The following is a 16,153-nucleotide window of genomic DNA, read 5'->3' as shown; positions in this document are numbered from 1 at the left end:
CTCTCTTGCTTTTTTGATGATCCAGTGGATGTTGGCAATTTGATCTTTGGTTCCTCTGCCTTTTCTTAAACCAGCTTGAACATCTGGAAGTTCACGGTTCACGTATTGCTGAGGCCTGGCTTTGAGAATTTTGAGCATTACTTTATTAGCGTGTGAGATGAGTGCAATTGTGCGGTAGTTTGAACATTCTTTGGCATTGCCTTTCTTTGGGATTGGAATGAAAACTGACCTTTTCCAGTCCTGTGGCCACTGCTGAGTTTTAGAGTTCACTGAAGGTCTTATAATTCTTAATATGATCATCCTGAATGGTTTAATGATTAATTTTGTTTTTGATGATTAAATCTTCATTTAATATGTGCATATCCTTTTAAGAAGTCAGTATAAAAAATTTTTTTTGCTAATTTGAAAGCTTAATAAAATTATTATCAATCAATGATATATTCAGATACATAGAAACTTTTAGTTAAGATAATTGATTACTGCAAACTAATAGTACTTTGTTGATATCAACTTGTGGGCTATAAACTAATGGTGTTCAAATAATGAAGCAAGTTGTTTAATATAGATATTGTCTTTGATATAAATAATTAAATTTTGAGAAAATAATTTCATTTAAGGATTTGACTTGGGATGGAAGGTGGATGAGCTTTCTGCTGTTATTTTGCTCTTACTGATGACTAGGCCCTATATTTATATGTATAATCCTTATATCCATCTCTTGTAGCAGACATTTTAAAGCAGAATAAGTATATTGCTTCTTACTGGCCATAATTACCTTGTAAGAAGTTCTGCTAATCTTCTCATCCATTTTTCTCTTCAGATTCCATAAAAGGAGTATATGGAATGTTTTATTTTTCAAAAAATTACCTCATATATGAACTTTTAGTTCTTAGATGTGATCTGTTTCCTTTTCAGGGAGTATCTGAGGGAAAAGTGCTTTAATTTTGTGATAGGAAGGAGGTTAACATACACAGGAAGCAAATAATCTGTTTGAGTAGTGTGAATGTGAACGTGAAGTCGCTCAGTCGTGTCCGACTCTTTGGGACCCCATGGACTGTAGCCTACCAGGCTCCTCTGTCCATGGGATTTTCCAGGCAATAGTACTGGAGTGGATTGCCATTTCCTTCTCCAAGGGATCTTCCCAACCCAGGGATCGAACCCAGGTCTCCTGCATCGTAGACAGACGCTTTACCATCTGAGCCACCAGGGAAGTTGTTTGAGTAGTGTATTGGTGCCTAAATCAAAATTTTGTTCTGTTGACTCTTTCAGTATAAGAAGTTCTTGGGAAGTTTCCAAGAAGTTTGTTTCCCAACATGTTGTCATTTCACTGAGGTCTTTGTTAAACTCTAATGTAAATTTCCATTGGGTAATAAAGTTCAAGTTTTTCTTTGCATGAAAGCAAGTTTTGAGACAGTAAGGCAATTTGAGACAATGTGGTGTTCCCCACAGTGGAGGTGGGTTTCTCATCTTGCAGTTTGAATATCTACGTACCATGTATGTGTGTATGCTGTGTAGATATTTAAACTGCAAAATGTATAAAATTATTTAAAAATGAAAAGTTAATGATACAAAATAGTTTTAGGATAGTGATTTAATGTGTTCATGAGTGAATAAATGAAGAAGTTTATTGCACTTTAGACCCTTGTATTGCAATATTACCCAGATTTTTTTCATGTTCGGATTAATTTATTTTTCCTTTTTTCAACAGCATGTCATGATGATGTAGTTAAGATTGTGAATCTAGCGTGCAAATATAACCTTTGTATCATACCAATTGGTGGTAGGTATTGTGCCTTTTAAATTTTAATGTGATGTAAAGTTGTTCTATTTTAAATATTTGTGTATTCCCACTGAAAATAAGTATTCTTATGGTTATGATATGGTTATCCTGAAAAATTGGCTTATGCTGCTCATTTCTGTTCTCAGTAGATCTACCTAAACTGTTTGAGATATGATTTACCCTAGTTCATGGCTTCTTTCCCATATGGATTCTAATTGAAGCTCTGACTTACTGCCTAAATAGGAAAATGTACCTTCTTTAAGTAATTACTTTCTAACCTTTATCTTAATGGAGAGAATATTATTTTTTCAAAGACTAACTGTACGCAACATAAATCTTTGAGGAGGGATATGCATATGTAAAAGATCAACCAGGATAGTGATGACCAAATGAATAGTATCTTTTAATACTGAAAATTAACATTATTTTACATTTTAAAGCAAATTTAATCTCTTTTGATCATTCATCAACCATATTGTTTTAACAACTTCCACAAGCCAAAGGAGATTGCCTTCACTGACTGAATTGGCATTCAGTTCAGTTCAGTCGCTCAGTTGTGTCTGACTCTTTGCGACCCCATGAATCTCAGCACGCCACGCCTCCCTGTCCATCACCAACTCCCAGAGTTCACTCAGACTCACGTCCATCGAGTCGGTGATGCCATCCAGCCATTAATGGAATAGAAATGGGACCCCTACACGTCATAAGTTCCAGACACCTTTTTCAGCTGATACTTCCTGTTGAATTCATGAACAAAAGGCATTACAGTGCCATTTTTAATGAAATAGTTTTCTGATTTCAAATGACTTTGACAAGAAATAGTGGTCACTGGTCATAGCCATGTTCTTAATATTATCATTCCTTGAAAAGTTAAGCTGAACCTTGGAGGTAAGCACCCCCTATAATTCTTCCCTTGTGTCAAGGTGACTTCCATGTGTATTCTGTCCAAAACATATGAAAGTACCTATTAAAATATATTCTGCTATATGATTATACAGATCTGGTTAAGAATTGAGAATACTATATTGTTCTATACTGTTATCAAGAAAGCATTTTTCCTTTGACAACAAATGTTAAGGAATATATTCTAATTTATTGAGGTCTTTTTGTATGGAAATATAAGATAGTATTTTAAATGATAAGTGAATCTCATAAATATGATAGAAAGAAGATAATGGTGTGTCTAGTTGTATAGGATGGGTATTTTTTTCTTTTATGCTGTCTCTCCACAGTAATCATTAGCTTAGAACTTCTCTAATTATGTTTTTGGAGTTCCACAAATTGTTAGGGGCTTCACTTGAGTGTGCCCAAGGCATGGAGCCATGTCCCCTTGCTTTCAGCTCCATATTTCTTCATTTTGGCATGCACCATAAAATAAAGGTGAGTTTACTTTTAGTGTGTTAGTATTTGCCAATTACATTTTGCAAAGTAGAAATAGGTATTTTTCCTAGTGGGCCTATCTGTATACTTTGTATTAGGGATTTGCCCTAGATATGTAACTAAAAAATAATGTTTAAGCATAGTTATTGTCTCCTATTTTGGCAGGAGGAACAAGTGTTTCGTATGGCCTGATGTGTCCTGCAGATGAGACAAGAACAATTATTTCTTTAGACACTTCACAAATGGTATATGATAACATAAGATGTGTTTGAAGATAGTGTTTGGTTTTAAAAGTTTTCTTTATGGCTCAATCTTAGTTGTTTTTAAAAAGGTATATTGTCCATTTTGTTTAAAATTCTTTTCATCATTTTATCTTTGTTTTCAGATCTCTAAAAGCTAAGTTCACTCTTACTTAGTAATATACCTTGATGAATTCTACCAAATTAACTGATAATTTGAGAAGCATGGATTGAAATTGTGATACAATAGATGACCTGCTTTGTATTATTAAAAAAAAGTAATATTAGTTAATGTTAATTTGAGTCATTAAAACTTACTTGTTTCCCAAATTTTTACTAATGCTATTGCACTTTGCTTTTGGAAGAACAGAGGGGCTAATTAATTTTAAGATTAACTTAAAATTAGTAAAGTGAAGTGAATTGACGTCTCTCAGTCGTGTCCCACTCTTTGCAACCCCACAGACTGTAGCCTACCAGGCTCTTCTGTCCATGGGATTTTCCAGGCAAGGATACTGGAGTGGGTTGCCATTTAAAGGAACTATTAATTTTAGGATTATTGTTTGAAATTTTGGTTCATTATGGTCTAAGAGTTGGCCCTTATGCTACTTTAAAGTTTTAGTTTGGGTATGAACTTGATCTTCATATAGTCAACAGTATTCCTGCTTCTATAATCCTTTATTATAATAAAAACTTTAATATTTATGATTTTATTGAAATTTTTAAGCATCAAAGTTGAGAGAATAATATTTCTAGTCTCTAAATAATTATTTACATTTGTCATATTGACTTTATCTTTTTTCCTCTACTATTTTTAAAGCAAATCCTGATGGCATACTACTTTACACCAAATGTTTCTGTGTATTTCTTTTAAAAAAGACATTTTCTTACTATGTTATCACTTCTGACAAAATTAAAAGTAAATCCTTATGTCATTTAGTATCCAGTCCACATTTGTTTTCCAGTTATCTCAAAACTGTCTTTATTTATAGTTCATTATATGAATAGGCATTCAGACAAGGCCCACGTTAGCTTTTGGTGGTTTCTTTTAGTCTCCTTTAATTTGAAACCGTCTTCCTCCTTTTATGAGTGTCTATGTTTTAAACCAACTCCTGTGCAGTATACTGCCTATGTCACTAACTCTGTGATATTGTGTAGTCAGGGACAAGTGGAGCTTTCTAGTATGGGTACTACTACTTAATTTCTATCTTGTCACTTGCTGCTTAGAGTTAGGAAGTTGTATTTCCTGAGAAAGTGTCTGTTCATGGAGATGAGACTTCTTTCTTCTTTTGCAACAGAATCGTATCCTCTGGGTTGATGAAAACAATCTGACAGCTCATGTAGAGGCTGGCATAACAGGACAAGAATTGGAAAGACAGGTATGTTATTTAAGATTTTCAAAACTGCTGTGTGTCCCCTCTGTTAAAAAAGTACCTTTCACAGTATATTCACTGAGATTTTTCAGTTTCTGCTGTGAGTCAGGTATCGAACTGGATGCTGTGAACTCCATAGTGAATAAGAACCCATCTCTTACCCTTGGAAAGCTTATATTATGACAGAAAATTAGGTAAAAAGACAATATAACTCAATAGTTCAGTTCAGATCAGTCGCTCAGTCATGTCCGACTCTTTGCTACCCCATGAATTGCAGCATGCCAGGCCTCCCTGTCCATCACCAACTCCCAGAGTTCACCCAAACTCATGTCCATTGAGTCGGTGATGCCATCCAGCCATCTCATCTTCTGTCATCCCCTTCTCCTCCTGTCCCCAATCCCTCCCAGCATCAGAGTCTTTTCCGATGAGTCAACTCTTCGCATGAGGTAACCAAAGTACTAGAGTTTCAGCTTTAGCATCATTCCTTCCAAACAACACCCAGGTCTGATCTTCTTTAGGATGGACTGGTTGGATCTCCTTGCAGTCCAAGGGACTCTCAAGAGTCTTCTCCAACACCACAGTTCAAAAGCATCAGTTCTTCGGCGCTCAGCTTTCTTCACAGTCCAGCTCTCACATCTATACATGACCACTGGAAAAACCATAGCCTTGACTAGATGGACCTTTGTTGGCAAAGCAATGTCTCTGCTTTTGAATATGCTATCTAGGTTGGTCATAACTTTCCTTCCAAGGAGTAAGCGTCTTTTAATTTCATGGCTGCAGTCACCGTCCGCTGTGATTTTGGAGCCCCCAAAAATAAAGTCTGCCACTGTTTCCACTGTTTCCCCATCTATTTGCTGTGAAGTGATGGGACCAGATGCCATGATCTTCGTTTTCTGAATGTTGAGCTTTAAGCCAACTTTTTCACTCTCCACTTTCACTTTCATCAAGGGGCTTTTTAGTTCCTCTTCACTTTCTGCCATAAGGGTGGTGTCATCTGCATATCTGAGGTTATTGATATTTCTCCTGGCAATCTTGATTCCAGCTTGTGCTTCTTCCAGCCCAGCGTTTCTCATGATGTACTCTGCATAGAAGTTAAATAAGCAGGGTGGCAATATACAGCCTTGACATACTGTTTTTCCTATTTGGAACCAGTCTGTTGTTCCATGTCCAGTTTTAACTGTTAAGGCTCATCAAATGATGTTCAAAAGGGAGTTGAAGACGGTATCATAGAGAGCTTGGCATTTAAAATGAAACTTCAGGATAAATCAGAGTGAAAAGGAAATATGGGGGTGGAGAGAACAATCCAGTCAGAGGAAGCAGCATGTGTGGAAGGTTTATAGGCAGCTGTTGCTTGAGGGGATCTGCAGGTAGCTGAGTACGGCTGAGATGTAGGCTGTGTATATTGGAGAATACATATTCTTGGTGTTTGTATTCTGGATGAGTATACATATAGTTGGGCTTCCCTTGTGGTTCTGCTGGTAAAGAATCTGCCTACAATGCAGGAGACCTGGGTTTGATCCCTGGGTTGGGAAGATCGCCTGGAGAAGGGAAAGGCTACCCACTCTAGTATTCTGGCCTGGAGAATTCCATGGACTATACAGTCCATGGGGTCGCAAAGAGTCGGACACAACTGAGTGACTTTCACTTTCTTTTGTACATTTAGTAGTGGTAGAGGATGAAGCAGGTCAATACAAAGAGGTTAGATCATAAAGTTTGAACTTTACCTTTGTACTTAGATAGTTCTTGTATGCTACTGTGTGGAGGATGGATGGACACATAAAGGCAGATAAAGTGGCTGCTGCAATAATTTGGGCAAGGGCTGATAGTGACTTGAAATAAAGTAGTAAAAATGGAGCAAAATAGAGTACGTTGGACATAGAGTTTTCAGAAATTAATAAATTTGATCAATTGGTTGGTTTTGCTAGTCATTGAAATTTTCAGTGAACAATTTTACTGAAAACCGCTTACTTATGTCATGAATGAGTGAAACTCTTTAGAGCCCTTAAATACTTTTGGGATCCTAATGAATTTTAGGAAACTTGAGGTTTTCTTCATGGAGTCTAAGCAGGTCATTATTAAAATGTATTGGTTCCTTCAGCCCTTTAAAATCTGGTCAAGATAATTGTAACTCAGCTTTTGCAAACAAAATTAAAAAGTCCAATTTGCTAATGATGAACTGAATGTTTTGTTCAGTTTGGAATACAGAGACCCCCTCCTTCCTGTCTTTTAAAGAACATGGAGATGTGACATGCTTGTTGAACTTCTCTTTATTATCTTTTTCCTTATTTCATAGTAAAGAGTTGAAGGCAGTTGGTGTGTGTGTGTGTGTGTGTGTGTGTGTGTGCATGTGCTCAGTCATGTTTGACTCTTTGCGACACTATCGACTGTAGCCTGCCAGGCTCCTCTGACCATGGGATTATCCCAGTAAGAATACTGGAGTGGGTTGTCCAGTGATCAGTTATGGATGAAAGGCTTTGAAAAAAATTATTAAACTTTTCTTTTTCTTTTTTTTAATTTAATGCACTAAGGTACAGAGAACTAGATAAAATTGAATGTATTCATTGAGGCATTAAAGATCTTCAGTAAGTCAAGGTTTTATAAATTCAAGGTAATTAGATTTGTTAATTATTATACTTTATAATTAACTTCATGGGTTGAATAATAGCATTTAATGAAAAAACCTGTAAAAAGACCTGTTTCGTTTTCTGTTGCTCTGAGAGGCATTATCAACACAGCAGTTTTGTTTTTTTTTTATAACAAAGTCTGGCCTTTCATGTCTATAATTTTATATCCTTTATTTCAGCATTTGATGTAGTATTTTAACCTTTCCAAGATTTTTTGTAAAGGTTAGAATTAAAATTCAAGGAACATATTTCCTTGAAATTTAAATGACATTTTACTAGACTAGGAACTTTTAATATTTTACTTACTAGTTCATTTCCTTAAATGCCAACATAGAACATTTCTTTTTGCCTCTGGTAGACTTTAAAATAGTTTCTACAGCTGTATTGATCCTAGTTCAGGTTCTTCCTCACTTATGCTTCTGTATCCTTCAGTTTCTTCTTCAGCTGAGGTAACTGACTTAAAATTTGCTGCTTTTTCATTCTAAAAGTTTTTAAATGACACAAATATAGTAGTTGGGTAGCATAGATTTTCATCTTTTTAACTTGTAAATTACATTGATTTTAATATGTGTGAAATTTAAGGGAGGTCACTAAATGTCGGTTATGGGTTTTGGGAATTTGTTTCTACATTTATTAATTCTTTGGCTACTTAATTTTACTAGTTAGTAGTCTGGGGATATATGACTTAGGATTTTCCCCACCTCTGATGCATTTCTCTATGCCTCAGTTTCTTTATCTATAAAATGGAAATAATGATTCCTGTTTCATAAAGTTTTTGTTGAGATGAAATAAATTAATAAAGTGCTTAGAACTTTTATTTATTTCACTAATTTTTACTGAGTACTGTTTGCTTCATTCAGTTCATTCAAGGATAGCTGATTTTAAATATTCCTTCTATATACCAAACTCCAATATTTGTATCATCTCAGACTTCTTTCTTGAATTCTAGACTTGCATATCCACTTGCTTAGTTGATATCTCCACTTGTATATGTAATAGACATTTTAAACTCAATATTTTAAAAATTGAATTTCAGTTTTCCCTCCACAATTTGTTTATTCTGTAGCCTTCTCAATCCCAGTTGGTGATAGTTCAATTCTTTGGGCAGCTTGAGCTAAAATCTTGAGTCATTTTCTTTTATTTTGTTTTACAGTAGTTTCATTGAGATATAATTGTCACACAGTAAATTGCAGTCATTTAAAATGTGCAACTTGATAAGGTTTGGTATATGACTACAAGCATGAAACCATTCCTGCAATCAAGATGTAGAACACATTCACCAGCCAACCCCAAAAGTTTCCTTTTGACCTCTTTATATTTCTCTCCATCTCATCTTTACTATATCCCTGTCAGTCTCTGATATGCTTTTTGTTACTGTAGGTTTGTTTAAATATCCTATAATTTTATTAAAATCAAAGCACATATCCTGTTTTTTTACAGGGGTGGGGTGTAAAAACCTCAATAAAACTGTTTAAATTTTTTAAAGTAAATAAAGGCATACAGATTGGAAAGGAAGAAGTAAAATTGTCTTTATTCACAAAGGACATGATCATCTATGTAGTAAAAATCTAATGGGAGCTAAAACTTTTAGAACTAGTTAGTAAATTTAGTAAGATTGCTAGATATAAAAGCTATACACACAAATCAGTTTTATTTCTGTATACTAATAAAAAATCAGAAATTGAAAACTTTTAAAATACCACTTATATTATAAAATACATATATAATACTTAAGGGAAAATCTATTAAAAATATGAAATACTGGGACTTCTCTGGTGGTCCAATGGTTAAAACTCCATGCTCCCAACACAGGGAGCTGGGATTCGATCCCTGGTCACACAAGTAGATTCCACATGCTGCAGTGAAGATTGAAGACCAGGCATGATGCCGCTAAGACCCAGAGCAGTCAAATAAATATATTAAACATTTTTTAAAAGATATGAAATACTTGAACACTAAAAACCGCAAGACCCAGCTGAGAGAAATAAACAGACCTAAAATAAACCTAAAGCTATACCATATTCATGGGTCAGAAGATTCAGTATTATTATTGGTTCTCCCCAAATTGATGTATAGAATTGATGCAATCCCCATCAAAATCCCAAGAGACTTTTTTTTTTTTTAAGAAATTGATAAGGTGATTATAAATTCCATATGAAAATACAAAGAACCTAGAACAAAAAATAGAGTGTTTTATATTAGTAGTGGATTTTGGATTTTGTCAGATGCTTTTTTTATGTCTTGAGGTGGAAGATGAGGTGATTTGAGGCCTTTCTTTTTTTTTAATATAATTTTAAAAATTTATTTATTTATTTTTGACTGTGCTGGGTCTTTGTTGCTTTGCATGAGCTTTCTCTAGTTAATGGCAAGCAGGGCTACTGTTTGTTGGGGTGTGCCAGCTTCTCACTGTGGTGACTTTTCCTGTTGCGGAGCAAAGGCTCCAGGTGTGTGGGCTTCAGTCGTTTCAGCACACAGGCCCAGTAGCTGCAGCTCACCGGCCCTAGAGCATAGCGAACTTAAGTAGTTGCAGCACGTGGGTTTTGTAGTCGTGACTCGGTTCTGAAGCATGGGCTTAGTAGTTGTGGCGGTTGGGCTTAATTGCCTCATGGCACATAGACTCTTCCCAGACTAGAGATGGAACCTGTGTCCCTGCATTGGCAGGCAGCTTCTTACCCACGGTGCCGCCAGAGAAGTCTGAGGCCTTTCTTCTTAATATAGGTTTTCAGTAATATAAATTTCTCCCAACTACTGCTTTAGTGGTATTCCACAGATTTTGATATGTTTTCTCATTTTCATTCATTTCAAAATATTTTCTACTGCCCTTTTGATTTTTTCTTTGACCCATAGGTACTCCCGTGTTGTTGTTTAGTTTCCAGTTATCGGGGGATTTTTTTTCAAACATCTTTCTGTTACTGATTTCTCTGTTAATTCTCTTGTGTTCAGAAAACATTCTTTATATGACTTAAAGCATATCAAATTAATTGATACTTGTTTTATGGCCTACAACATGGTCTACCTTGTAAATATTCCATGAACACTTGAAAATAATTTGTCTTTTGCTGCTGTTGGTTGGAGTAGTCTTTAAAGTCAAATTGATTTATAGTGTTGTTTAGGTCTTCTGTATTAAAAATTTTTTCTTTTGACTACTTGTTGTATCAGGTATTGACAAGGAAATGATAACTTCCAGTTATTATTGCAGATCTATTTTTTCTTGCAGTTCTATCAGTTTCACTTCATATATTTTAAAGCTTTGTTATTGGGAGAATAAATGCTTGGGATCCTTATAGCTTTTTGACTAGTGAACAGTTTTGTTGTTATGAAATTACTTGAAATTACTTTCCTTCTTTCTGATGGTATTTTTTGCTCTGAAGTCTACTTTATCTGATAAACAGCCATTCCAGTTTTCACTGTTGTTGGCATGGTATATATTTTTCCTTTTTCCATTTTTAAACTTTTTACTAATTTATATCTTTATATTTAAAGTGCTTTTCTTGTAAGTAGCTAACAGTTGGTTTTTCCTTTTTATCTAACCTGACAGTCTCTATCTTTTAATTGCAGTGGTTAGACCATTTACTGTCATTGTGGTTTATTGATATGCTTCAGTGTAAGTCTGTCATCTTGCCATTTGTTTTTTATCTTACCTACGTGTTTTTTCTCCTTTTCCACTTTTTACTGCCTTTTTTCGGATTGAATTTTGTATAATGATACCATTTTATCTTTTTTGTTATTTTAAGGATTGTTTCAGGTTTTATAGTATATATCTTTAACTTAAAACAGTCCACTTTAAGGTGGTAATATAATACTTAGAGTTTAGCATAAAACACATAGAATATTATGTTTCTTATCTCTATGCTATTGTCACATGTTCTACTTTAATAATTTTTACTGAAATATTAAGTCATCACCTATTTAAACAATAAGAAAGCATCTTTTATATTTACCCATCTAGTTACCCTTCGTTGTTTTGTTTTTTGTCGCTTAGTCACATCCAACTCTTGCAACCCCATGGACTGTAGCCTGTCAGGCTCCTCTTTCCATGGGTTTTCCCAGGCAACTCATTGGAGTTAGTTGCCATTTCCTTTTCCAAGGGATCTTCTCAATCCAGGGATCGAATCCATATCTGCTTCATTGGCAGGCGGGTTCTTTACCACTGAGCCACCAGGGAAGTCCCTAGTTACCCTCTGTGATGCCTTTAATTCAATCTGGTGATTCTTTCTTTCTGCTTGAAGAACTTGTTGTAAATATTTATATCTTTAGTGTGGGTCTGCTGTTGATGAATTTTTCTACATTTGTCTGAAAATATCTTTGTTTCATTTTTTTTAAACACCCTATATTTTTAGAGCAATTTTAGGTTTAAAACAAAATTGAGAGGGAGGTACAGAGATTTCCTATATGCCTGTGTCCCTGTGCATGCCTAGCCTCCCCCAATATCAACATCACTCACAAGAATGGTAGATTTCTTTTTTTTGAAATCTCAGAATTTATTCATGTTGTAATTGGAAGTTTGTACCTTTTGACCACTATTGTCACATTTCCCCCACCCTGACATCCCATGATAACTACCAGTCTATGCTCTGTTTCTTTGAGTTCAGCTTTTTTAGATTCCCCATATAAATGATACAATGACATCCTACATTGGCACATCATAATTACAGAAAGTCCTTAGTTTATTTTAGGGTTCGCTCATGGTGCTGTCCATTTGTGGGTTTGGACAGATGTTTAAATAATTGTTGAGTACCCATCATTATAATATCACTCAGTATTTTCACTGCCCTACATTCTCTGTACTCTCCATATTTATTTTCCATCCCCAACCCCTCACCTCTGGCAACCATTGATCTTTTTTTTTTTTTAATATTTATTTGCTTAATTCTTTGGCTGTGCCGGGGCTTAGCTGTAGCATGTGGGATGTTCAGTACTCATTTGTTACAGCCTTGTGGCTTCTTTAGTTGCGGCATGTGAACTCTTGGATGCAGCACCTGGGATTAGTTCCCTGACCAAGAATCAAACCCAACACCCCCTGCGTTGGGAGCCCAGAGTCTTAGTCCCTGAACCACCAGGGAAGTCAACCACTGATTTTCTTGTTTCCTTAGTTTTGCCTTTTCCAGAATGTCGTACAGTTGGAATCATAGAATATGTGGCCTTTTCAGATTGGCTTCTTTCACTTAGTAATATATGTTTCCTCCATGTCTTTTCATGGCTTGATAGCTTTTTTCTTCTCAGCACTAAATAATATTCAGTTATTTGAATGTACCATAATTTATCCATTCACCTACTGAATGATATCTTGATTGCTTCCAAGTTTTGGCACTTAGGAATAAAGCTGCTTTAAACATTTGTGTGCAGGTTTTTATGAGGACATAAGTTTTCAACTCCTTTGACTAAATAGATGAAGTATGATTGCTAGAGTATATTTAGTTTTGTAAGAAATTGTCAGTCTTCTAAAGTAGCTGTACCATTTGCAGTCCCACCAGTACTGAGAGTTTCTGCTGTCACATATCCTCTCCATCATCTGGTATTGTCAGCATTCTGATTTGGGGCCATTCATTTGAAGTTGTAGTGGTATCTTGTTGTTTTAATTGGTATTTCTCTGATGACATATGATGTGGAACATCTTTTCATATGATTATTTGCTATTTTCAGTGAAATGTCTGTTCAGATCTTCGGTCTATTGTTTAATTGGATTTTTTCTTGTTTAGTTTCAAGAGTTCTGTGTGTGCGTGTGCGTGTGCGTGTGTGTGTGTGTGTGTGTGTGTATTTGTTACCTTCAGAAAAGTTGAAAGACAATAGTCTTTTGAGAGTAAATAATATGGAGTAGGAAATGGTATCCCACTCCAGTGTTCTTGTGTAAAAAGTTCCAGGTAAGAGGAGACTGACAGGCTACAGTCTGTGGGGTCACATAGGGTCAAGACATGACTGAGCACAGCACAGTATGAATATAGATTGTTGGGGTATGAATAAAGATTGTTGGGGAGTTAGGGAAGTATATTGGTCTGATAATCTTGATTTTAACGTTCAGTTTTGTATTTAAGCTACTTATTTACGAGTGGTTATTTACCTCTTAAAATTAAATTAACATATTAAATGTTTAGTGAAAAATTCTATTATTTAATAATGTCTTTTTAAATCTTGTTTTCTAGCAACAGAATTAGACATGATAAATAATTTGCATTGCTTATCTGCAGAAGCTAACAAATTATATTTAGCCTACTCGACTTTCAAAATTTGGATTATAACTTGCATACGATACTTAAATACACAGTTATAAACACAACTGACATATTCTACATCTCTGCATGGCTTACTTGAAAAATAGAAGCAGTTGCTTAATTGGATGACTATCAAAATGGTCAACACAGATTGATGGGCTTGAGTGCAGTAGACAGTGGGTATGCAGATGGTGGTGTCTGTAGCGTTCGACATGAGATGGCTGAGCCTTTAAAATGATTTTAGTGGAATGGCTTTGGTGTTGTTGCAGTAAAGGGCATCCATTCAACCTCAGGTGCTGTGCAGATGGCAAAGCCAAGCTAATATAGAAAAATGAGAAACAAGTGACTATTTAATGTACAGGAATGCATGATCTGCATCACAAATAAATGATGGTATTACATGCAGGAAACCTAGCCAGATGGCTGTACATTAAAACACATGACTCCTTGAGAGATTTAAGTACAGGCAATTTGCTCAGATTTTCTGCAGGCCTGCTGCAGATTATATTAGGATAGGGAAAATAAGAGATTAAGTGCTTTATTTATTGAAAGTGTTCAGGTGAAGTCGGCACTTATTTAGGTATAATCTGAGGTCTATAAGAATTTAAATTGTCTCTTTGTTGGAATAAAAAATAAGAAGGGTAGTTGTCTTTTAAATGAAAGATTGTAAGGAGTATGATTGCCTGGTGAGCCTGTGGAAAATACAACTGCCTCTTGGTTCATAGTTTTCAGTTTTGCGAAGTTTTCCACTAGGCAAAAGCTAAAAATATTTTTGGACAAGTATGATAAAATGTTTCTTTATCTATTTAGGTTTTAATGAGTCTAGATAGCAAAGACATATGGAAATTCTAATGTGAAAAGAATTAATGTGTTGAGTGCTGTGCAAAATGGGGCCATTTTCACTGGTAAAATATTACATTTTTGTTTTTCAGCTTAAAGAAAGTGGTTATTGTACAGGTCATGAACCAGATTCCCTGGAATTCAGCACTGTGGGAGGATGGGTATCTACTCGAGCGTCAGGCATGAAGAAGAATATCTATGGCAATATTGAGGACTTGGTAAATTTTTTCTCATTACTATATAATAATTGATTGGTCAATAGAGATTATTATAAAGTTGTTAAGCTGTTAAAAATTGAGTTGAAGAGTCCCCTCAAAAGTATACCCCTTTTGATTATAATAACATTGACTATGCATTATAATCCAAACAGTTAAAAGACACAACTGTGGTCATTTAAGAATGCTTCTTTTTGAGTGAATGATATCTAAGCTTTGTAGATGTTTTATCTGACTTATAAATACATATAAATTTTATTTTTCAAGACTTAGAGCCTGAGTCTTCAACTCTACCAAGATTTTAGTCTATTTAGTTAGGTGGTCTGTCATTACTATTCTTTGGCCTTATGAGATATTTATTTTACTGAAAAAAAGTTTCTGTGTAGAATTAAAGAACCCAGTGGAAAATGTTCTAGTTAGTGTAATGTTTTTTGTACACATCACTTTTTTTTTCACTGACCTGGTGTTATTACTCTTGAGAGTGTGTGATAGGCATCCTGGCTAGGCATTCAGTATCATTTGTTCCATTTGTAGTTTTTACAGTGATTAATTGTGTGACCTTGTGCAAATTGTTTCACCTTTCTAAACTTCAATTTCCTATGGTATAAAATAGAATGATGTTATTTGTTGTGTAGAATTGCTATGAGGAATAAAGGACATAAAATGAGAACTCTTAGTGGAATCCCTGGTATGTAATAGGTACTTCATTCATGTTAGTTCCCTTTGTCATCAATATTTTGATAACAATTTGAAAGATAATTTTTGAGACTATTAATGTGGTTTCCTAACATTATTCTTAGAGCTGTTTAGCTTTGTTTTTCAACTCTAGCATTACAATATTTTTATCATGTCTTTGTTGATAGAAATATCAAATTATATTATATTATAATATATTATAATAATATATTGATAAAATATATTGGTTCTTTGTAGTTAACACCCAACAATTTAAGACTTTGTCTATATAATGAACACTTTAAAAATATTTACATTATCTTTTTTTAATTGAAGATATTTTAGAAATCACATTTTTCATTTTGTAGTTAAGATAACAAATTCAGTTTCAGAGGACAGAATTTGATCCTTTTGCTATTGAATTATTAAAAGCTTTATCAGAGTTAAGCATATTTGATAGACTGCTACCTTTAGTACTGCTAAAGCATGTAATTTGTTTTAATCCTTTTTACAGTTACTTAAGGGCCACAAATTATAAGTACACATCTTAATATACTTATTTACATGTTTATATCTAGTTTTAATTATAAAAAAGCATCATACTGTGTTTAATCAGCTCTTTAAACTATGTTATCAATACATTACCATGTATATGAGCATAGATTTGTATCATTAGTTTTAAAAACTGCATATAATTCTCTTTCATTGATAATTTGTGATTTAGTAAAGTAATTCCCTATAAAAAGTATTTAAAGTTATTTTTTATTTAAAAATTATGGAAATAAATAAAGGGAAAAATATCCTTTGTAGTAATTTCTTTA

The 16,153-nt window shown here is 34.5% G+C and overlaps 1 protein-coding gene across 1 annotated transcript in view; it reads left to right on the top strand.

The window, feature by feature from the left end:
- AGPS (alkylglycerone phosphate synthase) overlaps nt 1-16,153 on the top strand; it is a 130,361-nt gene that overhangs the window by 47,060 nt on the left and 67,148 nt on the right. Inside the window, 4 exon segments of the mRNA XM_010859774.1 lie at nt 1,709-1,780; nt 3,326-3,405; nt 4,695-4,775; nt 14,535-14,660. Coding sequence (XP_010858076.1) covers nt 1,709-1,780; nt 3,326-3,405; nt 4,695-4,775; nt 14,535-14,660 — 359 coding nt within the window.

This window comes from Bison bison, unplaced genomic scaffold (genome assembly GCF_000754665.1).
Source record: "Bison bison bison isolate TAMUID 2011002044 unplaced genomic scaffold, Bison_UMD1.0 scf7180017864460, whole genome shotgun sequence".
NCBI classification, from domain to species: domain Eukaryota; kingdom Metazoa; phylum Chordata; class Mammalia; order Artiodactyla; family Bovidae; genus Bison; species Bison bison.
This window is presented reverse-complemented; position numbering and strand designations above follow the sequence as displayed.